The sequence below is a fragment of the Thunnus maccoyii genome, chromosome 5, assembly GCF_910596095.1.
Source record: "Thunnus maccoyii chromosome 5, fThuMac1.1, whole genome shotgun sequence".
In the NCBI taxonomy this organism is placed as follows: Eukaryota; Metazoa; Chordata; class Actinopteri; order Scombriformes; family Scombridae; genus Thunnus; species Thunnus maccoyii.
The window spans coordinates 27,872,387-27,895,370 of record NC_056537.1 but is presented as its reverse complement, the minus strand read 5'-3'; the positions used below and the strand labels follow the sequence as shown (position 1 = coordinate 27,895,370).

Genomic DNA, 22,984 nt, shown 5'->3' with positions numbered 1-22,984 from the left:
CTAAGGTAACAAAAATACAATGATTCTTATTTTAAGGTGATTATACACTAATTAAAACATACTTGTGAATATTATATTCTATTTCTGCCAAGTCTGTTCCGCTAGGAGCCACTAAATCCTGCACACTAGACCTTTAAGGGGTGGGTGCACACTATGATTTGTGACATCACAACTAGTTTTGAAGCCAATTCTGGTCTAATATTCAATTTACACAAGTGTGATGTGGAAACTTGAAGCCTCCAGTGCACAAACACTGAGAATGGACTTAACAGTGAAGCAAGAGACATCTTGTGTCCAGCAGGAAAACCTTTGTCATTAAATAGATTTGCATATTCATAGATTTTGGATTTTTTTTAATGAGGCAGAAGGAGTAGAGGGCATTTTAAGGATTTTAAACGTAATTATGCCTTTTTTTTTGGAAAAACCATATCAGATACACATCATTGTTCCAAGCAGAGTATTTTTATGTCTTATGTCTGGAAGGGATCTTTAATTTTATTATTGTTATTATTATTATTATTATTATTATTATTATTATTATAGTTATTGATTGTAATTTCACATTTTTAGATCAGTGAAAACTCACGTATTTATATATTTTATGATGTTTCATTCTGTTGCTAAAAAAGTCAATCACTGTATGTCCCTTTTTTAAAAAAAAAAATTTTTAAAGGCCCGTCACGTGACCTAAAGAGTTTGTGACGTCATTGGGAAAGATGGCCGTTCCCGTTGAGGCCATGCTGCATGTGTAGATTAATCCGGTTTAGATTTTAGACTTGTGCAGAATAATCTGGATAAAAGCAGCTGTCAGACACCGCAGCGGAGTGTTGACACAGTCGTGGCGGAGAGATGAAGACCTTCTGCGGACGAGCCAACCCGGCCACCGGGGCTGTGGACTGGGTGGAGGAGGGTGAAGAGTACGACTATCACCAGGAGATAGCCAGGTAGCAGCTAACACACAGCACGCTTATTAATGTTGTTATGTTGCCGGTGAACAATTCTAATTCGCGGGACAAGGAAATGCATGATGGTCCCTTTGAAGGTGTGACAAACGATTGAGTCAGATCATTTTAAAGTGCAGCGTCGTGTTTGCTGGTTGAGTTTAGAAACCACAACAAGCAACACAAACCTTCTTTTGACACATTTTTACATGGAATTTGGCATTCAGGACCTTACCAGTGTACGTCTTCATTTGTTTACTTGTGTACATATGTGTTTACATTATTTACTGTCCACCTCGAGGGCTCTCAAAGTTTAATCATTATTATTTTACTCTTTGTTGAAAAGCAAACCATCAACAAATGACCAGATTTATTCTAGTCAGGCGTTTTGTCTTTCTCTGACATTTATGAAAAAGATTCCAGCAAGTCACATAAACGACCAGTGGTGGGAGAAGTACTGAGATAAAACAATGTACAAATACTCCATTAAAAGTAAAAGTCCTTCAAAACTTTACTTTAGTACAGAAGTAGTGGCAGCAAGTCTCAAAGTAAAAGTACTGATGATGCAAACTGTCCCCATTTAGAGTGTTATATATTATTAGAATATCAATGCAGATTTATTGACATGAACTGTAGATGTAAGCAATATGTTAACAATTTATGTTGTTGGGTAGTCTAATTTATAACAATGTTATTTTATAGTTATCCCATGTATTTATGTATAAATACTGATCTGAAAAGTAGTCTGTAACAATAAGTGTGGAATAAATGTAGTGGAGTAAAAAGTGCAATATTTCCCTCTGAAATGTGGAAATACTAAAGTACCTCAAAATTGTACCATACTTGAGTAAATAAACTTAGTCACTTTCCACTACTGCAAATAACATCGTCACTAACACTGGTGTGTGTGTGTGTGTGTGTGTGTGTGTGTGTGTGTGTGTGTGTGTGTGTGTGTGTGTGTGTGTGTGTGTGTGTGTGTGTATCTCTTTCAGGTCCTGTTATGCAGATATGCTGCATGATCATGACAGGGTGAGTAATCTCACACGTCGGCTGAAAGGATTCATCAACAGCCTGTGCTCTGCGGGAGCCAAACCATCTGATGCAGGACTCCTTGTTCTTCTTGTTGATGAAGATAGTTATTTCTGACTCTGGCTGTATGTTTGGGGGTGTTGTCATACTGCAGAATAAATTTGGGACCAATCAGACGCCTTTCTGATAGTATTGCATTTTGGATAAGAATCTAAACATCTAAAGTGCCTGAAACTTCTGCACAGTACTGTATATGTGACAGTTACATGTGAGGAAGCCTCCTGTTTTTTTGTTTTTGTTGTTGTTGTTGTGTATGTGTTTTCAGTAGGTATGAATATGTAATTATTTTGGCTTGACACGAATGTTGTCCGAATGTCAAAAGACAAACAACACTAATTCTGCACCACACACAGTGTAGTTGACTGCAGTCTCACAGCTGATGTACTTTCTGTCTACAGAATGAGAAATACTACCAGGGCATCCGGGCTGCTGTGGCCAGAGTGAAGGCTCGCGGTGAGAAGGTCATCGTCCTGGACATTGGGACGGGGACAGGCCTGCTGTCCATGATGGCCGTCACTGCTGGAGCTGACTTCTGCTACGCTGTGGAGGTGATTCAGATTCAGATGTCCTCTTATAACTAATAAGTTAAGAGATTAAAACTCTTTGATATTTTTACCCCACACTGTAAACACAGGTGTACATTGTTGTTGGCAGGCTGCAGTCTGTAGCATGTTCACTAAGAAATGCCAGCATGCATGATGAAGTTGCTTTCTTTCCAACTGTGACATGACTGGATATTAGAACTGCAACAAATAATTATTTTCATCATCTATTGATCTAAGTGTTATCTTTTCAATGAATGGTTGAGTAAGATAAGATTTTAATGATCCACAAGGGAAAATTCATGTTATAGCAACAAGCTAAGAGGTAAGACAGATACAAAGAGATAAAGAACTCCTTGAATTAATTCATTAAATAAATAAAATAAGAAATTAAAGGGGTGAATAAGTGAATTGTGCAAATATTTGTGTAGAAGAAGTCCAGCAGTGCAACTCTAACAGCCAAAATGTATGAACTACATATGTAGTATAAACATATAGGTATGAATAATACAATGTAGTACATTATACATAATACACACTACACAGTAATAATATATCACTATGAACTACTATGATATATAATATATAAAAACACAATAATAATGATATATTGTTATATAGTGGTATAATACATAATATAATAGTGTTATAGGTTTGTGGTATGTTGCTACTTTTTATACTACAATTCCCATAGTAATAGTACATGTAATGTGTATCAGGCATGGGGTGGGGGATGTTGTTAAGCATTAGCTCTATAAGACAGCAGTAAAACATTCCCATCACGAGGTCCCAGAGCCCTAAATGACTTCTTCTGATAGCTTGTTTTATCAAACCAACAGTCTTATTCCTGATAAATCAACTACTCGTTTCCGACGTTACTGTTTCTCTCTCTGTAGGAGCTGTTGTGTCTAACTGAATAAATGCACTTGTTAAATTCCAAACACAGTGTTGCTTTAGGCGTCAAGTGTCTTTGCTTCATTTGTGTCTGCAGGTCTTCAAGCCCATGGCCACCGCCGCCCAGTGCATCGTGGAGAAGAACGGCTTCTCTGACAAGATCAAGATTATTAACAAACACTCCACTGATGTCACTGTAGGGCCAGGTCAGAGACACACACACACATACACACACACACACCCACAAGCACATATGAATGCTGGTGTCATTTTGTTTCTATTAGTGGCTGGTGGAAGCTGCATCCATCTGTCATTTTCTACAGCAGCATCATGTTTGTTAGTGTGTCTGTGTTGATGAGACGTGTTGTGTGATTTATTCCAGATGGAGATATGCAAATGAAGGCCAACGTCCTGATCACAGAACTGTTTGATACAGAGCTGATAGGTGAAGGAGCCCTGCCCAGCTATGAGCATGCTCACCAGAATCTGGTCCAGGTATGTGTGTGTGTGTGTGTGTGTGTTTGTGTTTGTGTGTGTGTGTGTGTGTGTGTGTGTGTGTGTGTGTGTGTGTGTGTGTGTGTGTGTGTGTGTGTGCGCGCATGAAATAAATGAAATTCATTTTCATCAGTCTTGAGCTTTCTAGAATATCAATGTCAGATGTGTCCTCTGGTGTGCCTCCACCCTGCAGGAGGGCTGTGAGGCGGTCCCTCACCGGGCCACTGTCTACGCCCAGCTGGTGGAGTCGGAGCTTCTGTGGAGCTGGGCTCAGCTGCAGGAGGTGGAGGTGGAGGGGGCACGGTTGGTGCCACCGCCCGCTGTGGGCCGCTGCAGCGGAGCTCATGCAGTGTGTGACATCCAGCTGAGCCAGGTCTCTCCTCACAGCTTCACTCCCCTGGGTCCTCTCTGCACCATGTTCAGGTAAACTTTAAAGTCCCTCCTCCACTCAAAAATGTGCTTTTCTTCTTGTTCCTTCAGTTGAATGTCTGAGCTTCACTGTGCAGACTGATGTATGTGCAGTTTGACACTAGAAGAGTGTTTTCACATTTATCTACAAGTGGAAAGTTTCTCTGTGTTCATTGAAAATCTGATTTTAAAGGATCAGTGTGTAAGATTTAGTGGCATCTAGTGGTGAGGTTGCAGATTGCAACCAAATGAATACACCTCCCCTCCCCTTCCAAGCATGCAGGAGAACCTACAGTGGCCGCAAAAACAATGAAAGGCCATGTGTTATTAATGTTATTTATTAAAGGACGGGTTGACAGTTTTTCAGGTCTGTCTTCAAACAACAGTCCGGAGCCCAAATGAACATTGAAATAAGTTTTTTTGCTGTCATCATTCCTCCTGTTCATACTGACCATTAGAAGATCCCTTCATAATGCACTTACAATGCTATTGATGGGGGCCAAAATTCACAGTCCTCCTACTTGAAAAACTGTGAATCTGCCCTTTAATATTTTATTTCTGTCAGCAGCAGTTGTTTACATCTTACCTTCCATCTTACCCCATTTTCCTCTCAGTGTGGACTTCAGTAAGCCAGTAAGCAGCGCCCCCCAGTCCCACTCCTCCCAGTTTGTGGCTCAGGACGGGGGTCGGGCACAGGTGGTCCTGTCGTGGTGGGACATCGACATGGATCCCAGTGGAACCATTGTGTGCTCCATGGCTCCCGGCTGGTCATACCCACAACCAAAGACGGCTCCGGTGAGTTATATAATACGATGTTATGATGTTTACATTCAGGCTCTCATCGCCCCCTGTTGATCACTGTGGTGTGTTTTCAGTGGCGGGACCACTGGATGCAGAGTGTGTACTTCCTGCCGGCGGAGAGGAAGGTGACAGAAGGAGAGGAGCTCAGTCTGACTGTCTGCCACGATGACTACAGTCTGTGGTACAGCCTGCAAACTCACAGGTACATCAAAATTATGACATGATGGCAGATGTCTTAAGAAAGTAAATAGTAAAATTAATCTTTGGCTACTTAATCTATCATTTTCATTGCTACAATTATCAAATAGCTCAGTGACAGTCTTCAAAAACGGCTCATACAGTCGAGTTGAACAGATGGAGAATGGTTAGCGGAGGTGGTTGTTATGTACAGTTTGTGCTGTCGGGTGGTTCAGTGAAGTCAGTCCCTGGTACCTCTCCAGTCCCTTAGAACAGATGATGACATGATGATGACATCAGATGAGAGAACATGTGTCCCACAGCTAACCTCAGACTGTCTGCATGTTGATGTTCTCAGCCAGCAGCCCTCACAGAGCGAGGCTCGTCCCTCTCGGCCGTGTTGTACCTGCCAGGCCCACATGGTTTGGACCCGGCCACGATTTGGTGAACTCAACGACAAACTTCGCACAGAAAGTTACGTCAGCGCACTGCGCAGTGTAAGTGATGTAACCAGAATCAAGACTATGTGTAAGTGTATTGATAGATGTGACAAGTCTCTCTTTACCTGCTGTGTTGACTTCAGGTTCTGAGAGAGGACAGTGTGTGTCTTGGCGTCAGTGATGGAAGTCTGCTTCCTGTGTTTGCTCACATGCTCGGAGCCAAGAAGGTACCCAGCTCTGACCATGATGGTGCATAATGAATCATTACAAACCAAATACTATACTCAGACTCTGTAACTGACCTGTCATTTTATTCTGTCTGCCTCTACTCAGGTCTTCAGTTTGGAAAACTCCAGAATGTCCAAACAGGTTATCGAGCAGGTAAATGAGAATCATTCAATTTACTTCCTCATCTTTCAGAACTGACAGATGCTTGTTGACATATTTTCACTTCTAGGTCTTCAAAGACAAAGCCACAAACTCCACAGACGGGTAAAGAGGTGCTGATGCTACACATTTTTCTCTACAGGTGTTGGAAGCCAACTCAATGAAAGGAGGTGTTGAGCTGCTGGAAATCAGACCTGAGCAGCTGACCAGTAATGATCTTGGAGGAGAACAGGTACTTTTGCAGTAAGACATGAGCAGAGTGCCTTTCTGTCTGCCAGTCTTTTCCAGTACACCACTGGGGGAACCAAAATAGACAATTTTACACTTGTACCATTTACACCTGCATCAAAATATGATCTGGACACGTTATCTGGATAAGGAAAATACACTCAGAGCAGAATGCTGTCAGATCAGCCAGACCACATTTGGAGGTGATCAGGCTCGCACTGTGATTGGATTTCAGCAAGTGTAAATACAGTCACTACAGCATGACCACATTCATAAGAAAAAAATCTGCACAGTAAGTTGAAATGTCACCTAGCTGCGCCTCTTCCTGCTAGCTAAAGCAAGCCCACAAAAACTACAAGTAGTAGCAGTAGCTAGAAGTTGACAAGTCACCAGCTCTTCCCAGCTAATTTCCATAGTGAGATCCGATCACAATGTGGGCACAGCTGAGAAAACAAGAAAGCATATTAACACCAGGTGTAAATACAAAGACCCAGAAAACGTGTCCAGATACAGATCACATTTTAATACTAGCTGAAAATGAGGCCATATTGCCTTTAAAGCTGCACTAATCAAGAATTTAACCAGTTTGATCAAATCTGTGCCTTAAAATCTCAGCCTGATGTATTTTGTGTAATTTGGTCATCTAATAAAGTGTCACAGATAAGTATAGAACTTCTCTCATGCAGATCTCAGTCCTGATTGGTGAACCGTACTTCAGCACCAGCCTCTTGCCGTGGCACTCCCTGTTCTTCTGGTACTGTCGCACCGCCCTGGCAGGCCTTCTGCGGCCCAACGCCACCATCCTACCCTGCTCCGCCACCCTTCACATGGTAGCTGTGGAGTTCCAGGTGAGGCACACTGTTATATTTTCACACCTTTGCATGTTTTTAAATTACTTCTATGCCACTAACAAATAGCAATCATAATTTTGTTACTGTTGTCTTCTTCATCAGTCTTCCTCATGCAGGGTTTGCCTGAATTTCTTTTAGGAGATTTAAGTCTTCTATGGAAGGCAGTATCATTTTTTTTAAAGATCCTTAATACAAGTTCTTATTTGAAAATGTCTAGATTCACATTTGATTGTAGACATACTACCAAAGATTTTTAAAAGTAAAGGTGAGTCCCCTCTGATTGACTTCTTTGTGTTTGTTAGGATCTGTGGAGGATAAGAGCACCGTGTGGAACATGTGAGGGCTTTGACATCACCCCCATGGATGAGATGGTTCAGGTAAAATTTGACTTTTCCTAGAGGTCAGTTTTTACATGCAGTGTAATCTCTTTATACCTATAAGATATGTTTATCACAGAGTAGAAAGATCTTGAATGTCTGAAGGCAAACTAAGTGTGGACTGATACTTCTGTTCAGCTGAAGTTCTGTGGTTTTACTGTAGGTCTGCTGTGTTTTGAAAATAATGTTATTTCTAAAATCTATTATGTGAAAAAAATCCTCCACTTCTGTCCCTTCAGCAATCTCTGGATTTCCATGAGTCCCGTGAGGCGGAGCCCCACCCTCTGTGGGAGTACCCGTGTCGCGCCCTGACCCAGTCCAAAGCCGTCATGACCTTTGACTTCACACAGTGTGTCCCTCAACAGCCAATCATCAGTCAAGGCTCACTACCTTTCATAAGGTACAGTCTCACTCTGTCATTATGATGGTGGTTAAAAAGTTCAACACAAGAGAAGAGTAGATAGTGACTGAATTTTAATGTCGGTGTAGAGTGAGAGTCACAGAGGAACTCCACCGATTTCACACATATAAAAGTGTTTCCAGGTGTTGAGAGTACAAAGCATATGTGAAGAAAGTAGTATGAAGCCTTTTGTGTTTCCAGAGGGGAGCAGTGTGAAATCTGATTAACTGCAAAATTACACTGTTAAATTGGTGGAGTACTCTTTCAAAGGACCAGTTTACCCCAAATGAAAACTCAAGTCTTCTTTTATGCTTTGTCACTAACTGCACTGAAGTTTGGACAACAAACAGTTTTCCTCTCTCCTGCTTCCCAAACAGTCTGAGTCTGATCAGACTGTGATTTCCTGCCGTGATTTGGTGCCTTTTTAGAACTCAAAACTAGCAAAGTACTTGGACGCCAAACAATTGCACTTCAAGTCGATATCGTCATCCTTCAGTATTATGCAATGTTGAGGAAACAGCAGTTTATAGTCGATGGTTGAAACAAAGAGTTGGATTGATTGTTAAAGCCTGAGGGGACAGGCCCGGACTTGTTCTTCAGGCTGCTGAGTTTGGACTGAAAATGCAACGTTTTTTGGCTGTAAAACACTCAGGTTCTGCTCTTGATGCTGCATACTAAGAGGTTTTATATTAAACTGTTCACCCCGTGTCTGTTTCAGGAGTGGTCGTTGCCATGGTGTCGCGTTGTGGATGGAATACCACCTAACCGACGACATCGCTGTCAGTGGGGGTCTAATTGGACCAATCAGTGAGCAGGTATCACACCCTTCATCTATACCTTTGTTTATTGAACAAACTGAGCATCTTTGCACCCTGAGCTTTGCTTAGTTCATTCATTTTGGATTATTTGTTCTGTATCGCACCATCCTACTCTGTCCAAACAAAGTCATGTAATATATTGCAGAGTTGGAGGTTCAGGACCTTTGACAATAGTTATTGAGGTAGTCTTTAATCTCTTTAACCACTGCTAGAAATGCCATTTATTTGAGTTCTCAGGTGGTAAATACTGCTAGAAAATATTACAAGTTTGAGTTTGAATTTCAGCTCGTATGTATCACTTGTGTTTGAGTGAATTAAGAGGCTACAGAGAATCATTCAGAAGCTTCAAATAGTCTTCAGCTACTACAGTCGCTCCGATCAGCACTTTCGAAGCAGCTGCATGAAGTTTGCTGTTGTAGGTTTTTTCCGTCAGATGTGATTGTTTGTCCCGTGCCTCCTCCTGCAGGGTGACTGTGAGTGGAGTCGACACAGGAAACAGGGAGTGTATTTCTTCAGGTCGGCGTGGGACAGCTCAGGTGACAGCAGAGCCACAGTGTCTTACAACTTCACCTTTGAACCCAGTTTAGGAGACATCAAGATGGACTTCAGTACGGAGTCTCAGTGATGCAGAGCTCTCGCTGACTGAAGGACGGACTCTTAACTGTGCTTTTTCACTCTCGTCACTGTTTGCGCTTGACCATTTCGGGTGAATATTTTAACACGTGTGGTTCAGCCACTATCGTTATTGTTTTGACCGATGCTGACAGTTGCCTTTATGATAGCACTTGATATCTGAAAAATTGTAATAGGACCATTGTCATCCCCAAAACTGAGCAGAGTCCAGTGTTTTATGCTGTGGAGCATGAATACAATGAGATATATTGTTTTCATGATGCACCTTCATCCAACACACCAGTCACACGTTCAGGTGTGCAGATTTTTTTTCATGCTGTGAAACATGAAATCTACCTACCAAATATTAGAAGTTTACCAATAATATTAATTATAATAGTTCATGTTAAGGGCCTGACATATGCAAATAGTATATGATTAAATAAACAATCATTGGCTGATGGTATTCAGTCTGTCAGTGGCCCATTAGGTTCATTACATGTGTGCCAAAAACCAGAAGTGTTTTATCGTGTACCTGAGATGACTGACGGATGTAATGAATGAACAGGACACTAGTCCAGCATAGTCTTATGTGTTGTTATAGAAATGTTTTATAAAGTTTCATATTGTTTGTTGTGTTTTTGGTATCATTATTGTTGTCAGGTTTCAATGACTTGAGTTTACTTTTTTGAAGAACATACTGCAGGGATTGGCTGACAGGGCAGTGACATCACCACTGAGCTCTTTCAAGTCAAATCTAATATTACTTTTAAGACTTTTCAACAGTATTTAAGTTTGGATTTTGTATTGAGATTATACGTTTACAGTGAGAACTAGTCCAATGAGTTTGTGGTGGCGTTGTTCTTAGAATGAACAACTAACTATGTGCTGATATACATAAGAATGTACCATCAGATGACTATTGGCCACATTCACATTCAGTGAAATAAATGAGATAAAATGTCAGTCTGGTTTAGTTTATTGGATTAAAATGAAACACAAAAGGTCAACAACACTTTTTTGCCAAACAGCTTGCTTTCAAATACATAAATAAGCTTGAAGTGGACAGTTTATATGCTGCGTGTGTAGGTCTCTGTATGTTTAAACCGGATCGCTGGACATTATGTGGTTTTGACTTTTAAACTATTTCAGTGGTCAAGTGTAAATGGAATTTCAAAAAAGAAAACTAATGGATTTCAGTGCATTTTAGGTACTTCCCACACCATAATTTGCATAATTAACAACAGCAGGCGTAAAACTGCAATGACAGTGCACTTTACTTCATTTCACTAAAATCTCACTTTTGGTCATTGTCAAAACTCTCAAAAACAGGACTTGCTATTGCTGGTGGATGAGAGCGTCACAATCAACACTAGTGAATCACTGAGGGAACAAGGTGATGTGTTGCGATTTGAAACACAGAAACCATCTCACTGAGCTCCAGACAAACTGACAAATCTCCATCACATCTGCAGTGACACTGACAGAGCAGCTTTCAGTCAGAGAGACTCAGGTGTCTCGGGGTGGATGGAAAAGAAGGGAATGTAATGTTTTAAAGCATCAGCAGCAGTATGAGTGAGATTTGTGCTTTCAAGCATCCATCAGTGTGGTGTTTTCCAGCATAATCTTCTCTCCTGGTTTGAATGCTGGCATCCCCAAGTACGGGCAGCTGGCACATCGGAACGCATCGCCAAGGTAACACTACCACAAAAAAACAAACAAAAGGAATATCATTTAAATGTTTCCTCTACAACATTTGCCACAGAATCATAAGCGAGGACAAAATGTACTCACACTTCCACAGGCAGATTTTGGCAGATTCTTTGTCTGTTTTCCCTTACTCTCCTCCTCCAACTCCTCAGCTAGACCACACGTGCTGCACAAACACACAGCATATAGTATCATGACAGGTTTGAAGGCTGTTCAAAGCACAATAGATTTTGTGTTGTCAACTCACCAGTTCTTGCAGGCTTTCTTCTTCTTGCCGGCTCCCTCTCCACAGCTGGGTGCTTTCAGAGAAGCTGGGTCTGGCTTCTTCAAATCATCCTCATCCAGCAGAGCATCAGAGTCCAGCAGATCCTAGAGAGACAGGGGACGCTCGGTAAACGCAGGAAGTCTAGAAATATCTGTGAGACGTTTATGAATGTGAAAGGATATAGTATGTGGTCGTGAGAGAAAATGTGCCCCTCCCTACCCCACTGCCCACATTGTACAGTCTTTAGTGAGTCTCTATATCGGGACAGAGAGAGATTCAAATCTGCAACTCACCACATCATCATCATCCATGTCATTGGCTGAGAGTGTCCACATTTTCACAGTGTTGGGATCCAGAGTAGGTTTCTCTGCTGCTGCAACACATGATATTAGCTTCACATCAACTGACCGCAAAACCAAATCATAGTTTCACATGAAGGACAGAACAAAAAAAAAATCACTCACATTCACACCTGCTGATGTTAACTATTGACACTAATTTAAAACAAAGACTGAAAAATAAAACATGATGGAAACTTAATACTTGGGTCCCAAATCTCTCCATTTTTGGTTGCTCTGTAGTATAAAACCTCTCAAATCAATTAACTTCAATACTTTTTCGTACCATCACAGCTGTTTGCAATTCACTGATTAACAACATTTAAAACATTAGTTATAAAATCAGCTGCAGTACATCAGTTTGTGCATCTTGGGCTTATGAAGCTGTGTACTCATGTCAGGGCCAGTTATACCAAGACTGAAATGATCTACAACAAACCTCAAAAAGCAGAAACTATAATAATGTTCTACAAGTTTGCTTCTTGATTGTTCAAGATGTTAATTTGTAGATTAAATGACCAGCGTCATTTCATTGGTGTGAACATGTGACAGACAAATGAACAAACCTCCCAACAGATGCAGAGTGATCTCCTTGAATTTTACAGCTGTGGATATAAACAGACATAAAAGCAAGAAGACTGTATAAACCTACAGTACCTGGCTTGGGCGTCTTTTTCCCAAACGACAGCTTGAGCTGACTGGATGATCCCACCTCAAAATTGGGCTTGGAGGCAGATATGCGGACTCTAGACAGGGTGTTTCCTTGGTAACCAGTGGCCGTCCTGAGAGAGTTCAACGCCTCTGGACTCAATTCTTTTTTACTGACCTGGAGAGAGACGAAGCAAGAGGGTCACCGAGTCAAAAAGGAGCCTTTGCACCAGAGTTTGGTAGATTTTTAGCACTGATGTAGCAATCAGCATTTTGTGTCGATATCTCAACATTTCACCACACTGATGCCGCAAACTATTTTTACATAATTTACGTTCCACAAGAAATGCCATTCTTGCCAAGGAGAAAAAAGCATTTCATTCATTGATTAATAATTCAACACTATACACAGCATTTCTGCAGATTTTTTAAGACCTTTTTAAATACCTAATCAGCCGGTACAATTATATATTAAAGGGGTAGTGTGCAGGATTTAGGGGCATCTAGCGGTGAGTTTGCAGATTGCAACCATCTGAATACCCCTGTCCCAAGATGGATGGATTAACCACTGAAAAATGATTAATTCATTTGGTTTTCTTCCAATGACTTTCATGAGGGAGTGACTTTTTTAAGAGTGTTCAGGAGCTGCAGACACCCTGATAACAACTCCCCTCTAAGAGCCAGACTCCTGAAATATGTTTATGCTGAGCAGCTCCTTAAGTCAGAGTACACACAGTCAGGATCACGAGCAACATCATCTGTTTTGTGAGATATTATGATGGCAGGAGATTATCGTGAACATCTGCACAACAACAACTACGCACTCACACACACAAACAGAAGCATATTTCTGGCTCTGTGGGCTTGCTAACCCTGCGACTCACCTCTGTCACTGACATGAAGCCAGACAACTTCAGAGCTGACATCAGCTTCTCACCCGTCCTCACACTCTGAGCATCAGCTCCTGGAACAGAGAAGGAAACAAGTCAAACACATTGTATCACAATCAGAACCACGACGTTATCAGTGCAGCACAGTGACCGAGTGGATAAAGACATGACATACTAAATATGAGTGTATTTGCTGGTTTATATCCATGGTGAAAGTAAGACTGTATAGCATCTCCAATTTACTTCCAACCTTTACTCCAATCTGTCTCAGAGACTTCAAATTCCAACATGTGCACTTTACTTTTTTTTTCTTCTCAAAACTCAACACTTTGACCTTCACACACACGTCTGAAATCCAGCCTGCCATTCAAATTAAATGTGTAAAATTATTTTAAAGCAACAGCACCGTCTCCCACCTGTGACTGGTTCCTCCAAAACGATCTTCCCGCCAGGTTTGAGCACTCTGGCTAACTCTGCAAGAGTCTCTGAGCTGTGGATGGACGAGCTGTCAGCCAGAAGGCAAGAGAGCACCCAGTCGAAGGTGGATGCTGCGTGGGAGGCTGAGAGGAGGGGACAAGAGAAATAAGTGCACATACCTACACCAGAAGGACGAGTCACATCACCTACATATGTGGTGATAGAGTAGTTATCCACACACCGTGTAGGTGCAAGGCCATCAGAAAGTAGTATCAATGAAAGAAGGTAACACCTGCACACTTACTCCAAGCCACAAAATTTAATCAAGACAATGTTTCGATCTTATGCGGATCTTCGTCAGGTTACAATGTTCACATTTAGAACTAAGCTCAGAATTAAGGTCTTATTTAAATTCTGTGGCTTGGGGTACATGTACAGTCATTATCAGGTTAATAAAGAAACAGAATAGTGTAATTCAAAGTCAGGCAGAGAGTCACTCACACAGCGATAGTCTCTCCATGTTCTCCACTGACAATTTGCCGTCCGCACCAACCATGGCACCCACATCCTCTGCAAACTTTTTGAGGGCTGCTGGCGCCGAGGGCTGAGTCCAAACCAGCAGCACTTTGTCTCCTGTTTTGATGCCAAGGTCTGCCATGATGTCCTGGAAAAAGTTAAAAAAAAAAAAAAAAAAGGAAAGATTCACATTAGTCTTTATATTTCCAAATAACTACAACATCACTGTTTGAGTTTGTGTTGGAGTATTTTACAATGTAGATCTCAATAACCAATCTTTTATCAGTTTCTTAAAATGTTCTTGAAACTTTGATCACAAAAATGACACAATTCAGTTGATCCTCCTCGGTGATGGGGAGGTCAAACAAACCGGTATTTTGGCAACACCACCGCAAAACCTTGCCTCAAACATGAGCACAGAGGTGAGTCAACACAAACTGAAGATAGAGACGGTATGATATTCTCATATATTGGACTAGACTGCATTCAGTAATGACGGTGTTCATGTAGCTGTGTTCACCTCCTGCGTCTCGTCCAAACACACGAAGCAAGATATAACCGGCTGTAAGGGCTTTCATACTGAAATGCTGCTCATAATGCGACCGTAGTCTTCATTACATGATAATTTAGATATTTGTACAATGACAAAGTGAAAAATTAAAGAAAAGTTCATAGCTGAAAGAAATGTGACTATTCTGAATATCCTGTTTATCATAATACTGCTCAGTTAGCGGCGCGTAGCTAAGAGCCACCATGTTATCAAACGTGAAGGTACTCGAAGCTTCTCTCTAAGCAGCCTTATTAGCCTAAAACGTTCATCTGTACATTCAAGAAATATGCTTATTCATTGTACGTTTTATCACGTGATAAAGTGAACTTGGCTAAGTAGTAGTGAACGGACTAGCTTGTTGTTGACACAGGTGAAAGCAGGTTACCGGACAGCGTGACGCAGGAGTCTCAACTTCACACACACGTTATTAACGCTAGAAAAGTCCTGCACACGGCTACACACGAAAAACACACACTGACGTTTTTGGACCATCATTACAAATGAATTAATTACTGATAAAATAGACATTTTAATGGACCGTACTCAGTGTCATAACTTACCCTCTTACCCAGTGGCAGCGTTATACATAGAGCGAAAGTATCAAGTTATACTAAGTCAAAAAGTTTTCCGGTTTGTATTTTCAAAATTAAATCTCTATTACTGTTGTGCAACGTGCTGGTCATGCAAAGTAGTATACATAAAAAATGAATACCCTACATTATTATTATGATGATGATGATTATTATTATTGTATTATATATGTTATTATTTAAAATATAGTATAATATTATTATATATCTGTATTGTATTATACTGTATTTGTTATCTATTATTCTTATTTTTCAATGTGATTTTTTTTATGAGTTTTAATTTGAAGACGAAATCCTTGGTTTTCCGGTCTTATTCTAGGTGTCTTGACTATGTGTCTTCACTGCTTTGTAAGTCGCGTTAAACTGACGAAACAGCGTGCAAACAGGCCGTTAGGGCAGCTGGAGATGGCGGCGCTGCTGAGAGGTGTGCGGGCTGGAAGGGCACTGAGGGGGCTGGCCGGTGGTAAGATAGGACGACTGTCGTGTTGTCCTCTCATGTTAACAACAGCCAGACGTGGATTCATTCCTGTATCTTCAACTCTTGTGGTTCTTTGTTGTAAGAGTGGAAACGAGCCAATGTTGACGTTAGCTCTCCGCGTCCGTGCTTGTCACTTGTCAGAGAAGGTGATCATGAAGGGCAGACATTATGTTGGCTGTGGCTTTAAAAGCTAAACAGTTAGTAGGATATATATTAGTTAGCAGTGGTTTGGTTTGTTAGACCTCAATCCTAAAACATGCATTGTATGATAAACATGTTCCTGCAGCTGGGGGCGTCTTCACCCTGGTTATGCAAGCTGTCAAAGTGTTTCTCTCAACTGCCTATAAATAGCTCAGATTCTTGTGTGTGAAACTTTTCTGATCATAAGAAGCTACTTTATACTATACTAGTTATACTAGTGGGCACACACACGTGTAATCCACTGTACAAGCTTTAGTTTCACTGGTTAAAGATATAGGTTCATTATTTTTCAAGTGTGTCCGACAGTCAGGTGTCCATATGAACAGTGAAAGAGGTTTTTCCTCGCTGTAATCATTCCTCCTGTTCATACTGGACATTAAAAGATCCCCTTCAAATGTGCTTTCAATGTAAGTGATGGAGGCCAAAATCCATAGTGTGTCCATACAGTCATTTAGTGCAAAAATGCATTTAAAAGTTGATGTGAAGCTTATATGAGACTTCAGCAGTCTGAGTTAATCATATCAAGTGGATATCTGACACATTTACAGTCTTTTTACCATCAAATTCCCTCTTTGTGTTTCCCTGTTGAGCTGTGGTGGAAGTATAGTAACAAAAAGAAGGACTTTGGCACTAAAAAGACTGTAGTGATGAAAGATATTTACTGAAGCTTCATATTAGCTTCAGATAAACTTTTAGGTACATTTTTTCACAGGAGGAGGACTATGGATTTTGTCCCCCATCATTTACATTGTAAGTGCATTATGAAGGGATCTTCTAATGGTCAGTATGAACAGGAGGAATGATTACAGCAAGAAAAACCTGTTTCAATGTTAATTTGGGCTCTTGACTGTTGTTTTAAGACAGACATGAAAAATAGTGAACCTGTCCTTTAAGTGTTACAGCTTCTGCAATTCTACTAAATTCCCTGTTCATCCACTAAAATACACGGTGAAAATATGCTTGGTGAATCACTTGAGTGCCAAAATTATCAGAAGACCCCAGACGTTGCACATTTTCCTACAATGCATAATTCTTCCTGCAAATGTTTACACTTTTAAAGTACTTTCTCATTCTGCTGCTCTGTGTCACTGTTGTAAAACACACTGAAGGGAAGAAAGAGAAGCAGAGATTTGTCAGAAGAGTAGAACTTGTTGACATTTTGACATGTCACAGAAGGAAAAGCGCAGGCGTAATAATAAAATTACAAAAATTGTAGAAAAGATTGCAGCCAAGCACAGGCCAATCTCAAGCCTACAAGCTCATTTCAGGATATAAATGTTTCAATATCAACAGCACACAGTGTTATCAAGACATTTGAAGCCAGTGGCACTGTAGTCAACTTTAAAAAAAAGTGCAAACATCCCAATATATTTGCCCATGACTGTGCATGTTTTGTTGAGCATGAATTTTAGTATAATTGCCAGATTTTTTAATGCAGTTTGGTCACAACTGAGAGGCTAACTAAACTATTCCTGCCTCCAGTGGTGTCTGCACCGGCAGCAAGGAAGCCTCAGTGCAGCGGCCTGAGACGAGGCTTCCACTGCGCAGCACTGAGGCTTCAGGATGAATCCAAATCCGACAAACCCTCATCTTCCTCATCCACCACCTATCACGAGCACTACCAGGCTCACTCTGCTGAACAGGACACAGCAGCGGCATCCCATGGAGACTCAGCGTCTGACCCAGCGGCAGAGGAGGCTGCCAGGCCAAACACCAGGTCAGTCAGAGTCAGCAAGAGCTGCTGGATATTTATTATGTAACCAAAGTTTGCTGTGTGCACTTTACAAATGCCAGATTACAGAATTTCTGAAGTTCAAATTCAGTGCAGTAGAGCTAACTTTGACCTCAGCTCATGTTCTCTCTCTGTGCTTCATTTATTTTCTGAAACATCATTTTTTGTGTGTGTGTGTGTGTGTGTGTGTGTGTGTGTGTGTGTGTGTGTGTGTGTGTGTGTGGAAAGTTACCAGGACCAGAGCGGAGAACAAAATGAGGAGTATGAAACAGAGGAGCAGCTGCAGGCTCGAATCCTGAACGCTGCTCTGGAGTTCGTCCCGCAGCACGGCTGGTCGATGGAGGCCATTGCGGCCGGCGCTGAGGTGAGCTGCTGTTAAAAGTGCTGCCAGTAACAGCACTTAAATGTGTGTTGCGTTCAAGTCACGTCAGATGTAGTGTAAATATAATGTAAGTAGACATTTTGGGGAAATAGTTTGATAAGAAATGCTTGTATGTCATTTCAGGGAGGGTGTAGAGGGTTTACATGGGGTCTTTCCCAAACCTGATATTAGGGCTGCAACTAATAATTATTTTCATTATAGATTAATTTCATGATTATTTTCTCAATTAATTGATTAATCGTTTTGTCAATGAAATGTCAGAAAACTATCAAAGGTGACGTCTTCATATGTCTTGTTTTGTTTGACCAACAGTCCAAAACCCAAAGATATGAAGTTTACTGTCATGTATGACAAAGAAAAGAATTAAATATTCAAATTTAAGCAAATGTTTGCTTAAAAAAATACTAAAACAATTCATCGTTTGTCAAAATGGTTGCTTTCTTTGTTTTAACTAATTGATGAATCAACTAATCGTTCTCTCTGATTATACGCCTTGTGATTCTGGGCTGTCCCAGACAGAAGTTGACAATCTTGAGAAAAATGTGATGAAATCTTTGATTGTCAATCAAATTGTTGGTCTTACATGATGCTGTGAGACACACAGCAACCAAAGACAGGCTGCGTCATAAATGTAGGAGCAAAATCTCCCAATGTGACCTCTGCTTTCACCCACATCTACAAACCAACCAATCAGAATCTGACGTAAAGTCATGCAGAATACACTCGCAAGCTGCTGCTAAAAATGTATCATTCCTCAAGCTCACTTTCAGCCTTCTATGTCTTCCTCTCTTCCCTGAACATGACACTGTTCACGGTCTCCTCCTCCTCGCTTTAGGGTCTTTGATGCATAAAAGTGGATGCGCTTTGACCAAAGATTGTTCATTATTTCACTAGATTTTCTAAAGATGAGAACACAGATGAGTGAGGCTGGTTCATGCCATATCACTGTATGCTTCTGGTTTTTTTTAATATTATTTACGCCATAGCACTATGATTCATCAGACTTTCATCACACACTCTGCTATGCTGCAAAATTGTACAGTTTGACACTGACCAGAACCGGTCTATAGGTGGATTGATGGATCATGTCTACACAAATGTACAATCCAACAAACCTCAGCAAATCCACCAATATCTGCAGTCTTAGATACTAAAAATCAACATGTGACCACTTCAGAGATGTAGCGGTTGGATTTTATCCTGTTCTCTCACATCTCCTGATGTAACATGAATGCAGCATTCAGCGTATTAGAATTGCCTCACGTGAACAGTACACGAAAGTGTAAAATCTACCAAAAACAGGAAATAAGTGAGAAGGAAAACGAGTTGTGAGTCATACATTGCCTGTAATGAAAATCTAGAGAATGAATGGAGATTTCAAAGTGTCTGTTAAAACAGCTGATGTTTTGCTCATGTTGCCTTGCCTGTTTGTTTTTGTTTCTTGGTGTGTGTGTGTGTGTGTGTGTGTGTGTGTTGGTACCAGACACTGGGCCTGTCCTCTGCTTCCACCGGTATGTTCTACAATGGAGGTGGAGACTTGGTCCTTCATTTCATCGCCCAGTGCAACTCACAGCTGACAGATATCCTGGCTGAACAACACAAAGAGATCCAGCTGGGCCAGGCTGAGTACGTGCGCGCACAGACACACACACACACACACACACACACACCTGCATCTCTAGTCCCCTTCTACTATTAAAATGCAAAATCATTTTTCATAGCTCAACCTCGGGCCTTCAGGGAAAAAGAGAATATAGAAAAGGTCCCTGTGTGATGATTTTTATCAACTTTAACATTCAGTTAGTTTAAGTTTTGCAAAAAAAGGATTTTCCTTTTTCACTTACAAATACCTGAAGTTGGTTATTTACAGTCCTGCTGTTTCTGTAACCTGTCAGAGCTCTAGATTTCAGCTTTAAACTTTGACCACTGTGTTGCAGAGCGAAGAAGACTGCTGACTTTCTAAGAGACGCTATAGAGACCAGACTGAGGATGTACATCCCCTACATAGAGACATGGCCACAGGTATGATGATGATGATGATGATGATGAGCACGAGGACTGGCCGACCTGTGTGTCCTCTTTCGTTGGTCGTCACTGTCGTTACTGTCAGAGGTCAGGACTTGTGTTTGACTTTGTGACTGTGTCCTCAGGCCATGAGCTTGCTGCTCCTCCCTCACAACATCCCTGACAGCCTGAAGCACCTCTCCACCCTGGTGGACGACATCTGGTACTATGCCGGAGACCGATCCACAGACGTGAGTGGATCCTATCAGCCTCGATCCCCCCCCTCTTCTTCTCACACCTTCCTGTCTCCCTTTCATCACAACCCCCACAATATCCGGCCTGCTTCCTCCCAGGTTACTCTCCCCCTCTCCCCCACCAACACCTCACCCTCTCCCTTTTAACACCACAAAAAAAGTCTTGTTTCTTGTTTCTGATTGGTTGGCAGATGCCCCTTTAAAAACATATATTTGGAAACCTTAACATAGTTCCAGTAAAAAGTAAATCACTGTTCTAGTTTATTAACTTAGATGTTAATCTCAAAGTAAGCAAAGCGATAATAGTGATGAATTTAAACTAACGAGGGCTTAAATCAAATACTCTCACCACATTGGCCAGAAGGACTTTAAAACATGGTTAGATGATCACTGAAATATCTAAATATAAAGAATTAATGGACTTTCAATGTGTTCTTCACTTCTGTACCGTCCACTGATATAAATTATACTGGAACACCTCATCATGAATTATCCTTTTACATTTCTTTACAGCATGACAGTAACTTTTATAAATGTTTGTCAATGTGACATTTAAATATGCCAAAATCAATACAATACAAAACAAAACAGATATTTAACACAGCACAAGTTCCTTTGTTGGTTTGCCGTCTTGTTTTATTGCACACTTTAACACAGGCTTCCTAATGATATGACAACCTTTGCTTGTGCATTTGTAATGTAAGACATTTGGTAGCATGAAGCACAGCAGGAAGGATAACAACTCTTCCTTCTACAAGTGGCATCACAGCTGTAGTTTTATCAGTTCTATAAAGCAGAATCACAAACTATAAAGGTGTGACAGCATTATGTTTTATGACTTTCAAGCCATCATCAGAGCACCAGTAAGGCGTGTGTGCAAAACACATACAGCAACAGTTTTTGAAACCACTGTGCTGCAGCTGCTCTTTATTTTAGTGAGGCGCTATTTGTGACAATAAATGGCACCTGATCAGCTGTGAGAAAACACATCTGTAGTTATCCAGCACTGTGCTTTTAAATGATGTAACTCCTTAAACAAGCTGACTTTTTTCCTCAGTATGTCTTCAGGGTTTACAGTATTAAGTTTTCTGACTATAACTTTTTCTCTTCTCTTTTCTTTTGTTGCTGTTACACTTTTATTTAGGGTTTTCTTCTGTTACATGTTACATATTGCTTACATATTGCTGTATGCATTTTAATCTAAGGCACTTTACCTCAAATACATTTACTGTATGAACTGTCTGTCCCACCTCTTTCCTTTGTAGATGAATTGGTACACAAAAAGGGCAGCACTGACAGGCATCTTTAACACCACCGAGCTAGTGATGGTTCAGGATTCCTCCCCGGACTTCCAGGACACCTGGAACTTCCTTGACAACCGCATTCAGGATGTAACCAATATGGCAACCACTGCCAAACAGGTAGAGTGCACCACATATCATATCAAAGAGTTCAGCAGAGTCATGAACAGAGGAAGTGTGGTTTCCAAACTTTACCCAGAAGTGAAGTCAGTTAAGTACTGTCGCATTACACAACCTGGTTTAGCCTCATACGCTATAACTTGTCTGTTTATTCTGCAGATGCAGTCGACTGGTGAAACAGTGGTGCAGGGGCTCATGGGAGCTGCTGTAACGGTAAGTCTTTACCTCATGTTCATCATTTATATGTTCTCTTCTTTTCAAAACTTCAACACCCTTCAGATGCTGCATTTCACATAATTTAGATTGTTCTAAAATATATGTAAGAGAGCCTGAGTGTATTGCTTGAACTGTGTCTCATGTTTTGCTTGTGTTTACAGCTGAAGAACCTCACAGGAATGAACCAGAGGCGATGATGTAAAAGATCTCCGCCAAAACTGATACCGACCATCTCGCCTGTATCACGAGCTGAAGATCAATTTTCCTTTTGCTCTTCTTTCTGATTAACTGTGTGGATCTGAAAGTGTTGGATTATGGCTTTTATTCGTCAGGAGAAGTCATTTGTCACAGGACATAGCTCTTTCTCTCTGTTCACTTGCAGGACCAGAGGCTATGTATTGTTTTGTTTCATTGTCCCTGATTTCACTCTCCTGCTCAGATCAATTTTTCCTTTGTATAAGAGGAGGCAAGAACCAGATAATTTGTTGTCAGGTCAATTAAAACTCCAATAAAGTAGTTATTATTGTATATTGAGCGTTTTTGTTTGGTCTTTAATTATCTGATTAAAATGAAATCACTCATCCACTATAAAGACTTGGTTCAGTAGTAAAGTTTTGCAGTGTGAATTTCTCACTTAGTGTCAAGAAAATGACTGGCAATAAAACTTAAGCAGCAGGATTTTCACTGGAATTGTTTCATTTTTCTACGGACAAAAATTTGTGCCATCAGAAGAATTTAAAATAGCTATACTATACGCGAGGCTTTAAAGTGTCCACGTTGGGCAGGACAAATAAAGTTTTTCAAAGAACAAAACAAACGGTCGCTGAGCGCTTTTATTTTGAAAATGAGTTTCTACGCGTAGTGTGACCCGGATATTAATCTAAAGCCCGCCTCCATAAATCAGTGTAACCA

At 40.8% G+C, this 22,984-nt stretch overlaps 3 protein-coding genes across 6 annotated transcripts; 2 read left to right on the top strand and 1 right to left on the bottom strand.

Moving 5' to 3' along the window:
• The first annotated feature begins 695 nt into the window (after nucleotides 1-695).
• On the top strand, nucleotides 696-10,091 carry prmt7 (protein arginine methyltransferase 7). The gene is made up of 17 exons (XM_042412229.1): nucleotides 696-944; nucleotides 1,934-1,970; nucleotides 2,429-2,578; nucleotides 3,564-3,672; nucleotides 3,849-3,961; nucleotides 4,155-4,384; nucleotides 4,984-5,164; nucleotides 5,245-5,372; nucleotides 5,706-5,844; nucleotides 5,931-6,014; nucleotides 6,121-6,168; nucleotides 6,317-6,406; nucleotides 7,089-7,250; nucleotides 7,556-7,630; nucleotides 7,870-8,030; nucleotides 8,749-8,845; nucleotides 9,315-10,091. Exons 1-17 carry the CDS (start codon nucleotides 850-852, stop codon nucleotides 9,471-9,473), a joined length of 2,058 nt encoding a protein of 685 aa, XP_042268163.1. The 5' UTR covers nucleotides 696-849; the 3' UTR covers nucleotides 9,474-10,091.
• A 330-nt stretch (nucleotides 10,092-10,421) lies between these two features.
• ciapin1 (cytokine induced apoptosis inhibitor 1) lies at nucleotides 10,422-15,439 on the bottom strand. Of its 3 annotated transcripts, none has more exons than XM_042412230.1 (9): nucleotides 15,355-15,439; nucleotides 14,230-14,392; nucleotides 13,728-13,871; nucleotides 13,306-13,385; nucleotides 12,431-12,599; nucleotides 11,729-11,808; nucleotides 11,418-11,539; nucleotides 11,255-11,336; nucleotides 10,422-11,161 (listed from the first exon to the last, which is right to left on the bottom strand). In XM_042412230.1, the coding sequence occupies exons 2-9, from the start codon at nucleotides 14,384-14,386 to the stop codon at nucleotides 11,051-11,053; spliced, it is 945 nt and encodes a 314-aa protein (XP_042268164.1). In that variant the 5' UTR covers nucleotides 14,387-14,392; nucleotides 15,355-15,439; the 3' UTR covers nucleotides 10,422-11,050. The 3 variants fall into 3 exon arrangements, with proteins under 3 accessions (XP_042268164.1, XP_042268167.1, XP_042268165.1); XM_042412233.1 differs by having other exon boundaries at nucleotides 11,729-11,805; XM_042412231.1 differs by lacking the exon at nucleotides 15,355-15,439 and adding an exon at nucleotides 15,180-15,263.
• A 301-nt stretch (nucleotides 15,440-15,740) lies between these two features.
• coq9 (coenzyme Q9 homolog (S. cerevisiae)) lies at nucleotides 15,741-22,600 on the top strand. 2 transcript variants are annotated; one of them, XM_042411924.1, is made up of 9 exons: nucleotides 15,741-15,847; nucleotides 17,546-17,780; nucleotides 18,024-18,159; nucleotides 19,661-19,803; nucleotides 20,115-20,199; nucleotides 20,328-20,432; nucleotides 21,701-21,856; nucleotides 22,016-22,069; nucleotides 22,234-22,600. In XM_042411924.1, exons 1-9 carry the CDS (start codon nucleotides 15,790-15,792, stop codon nucleotides 22,267-22,269), a joined length of 1,008 nt encoding a protein of 335 aa, XP_042267858.1. In that variant the 5' UTR covers nucleotides 15,741-15,789; the 3' UTR covers nucleotides 22,270-22,600. The 2 variants fall into 2 exon arrangements, with proteins under 2 accessions (XP_042267858.1, XP_042267857.1); XM_042411923.1 differs by having other exon boundaries at nucleotides 20,328-20,534.
• The last annotated feature ends 384 nt before the right edge of the window (nucleotides 22,601-22,984 follow it).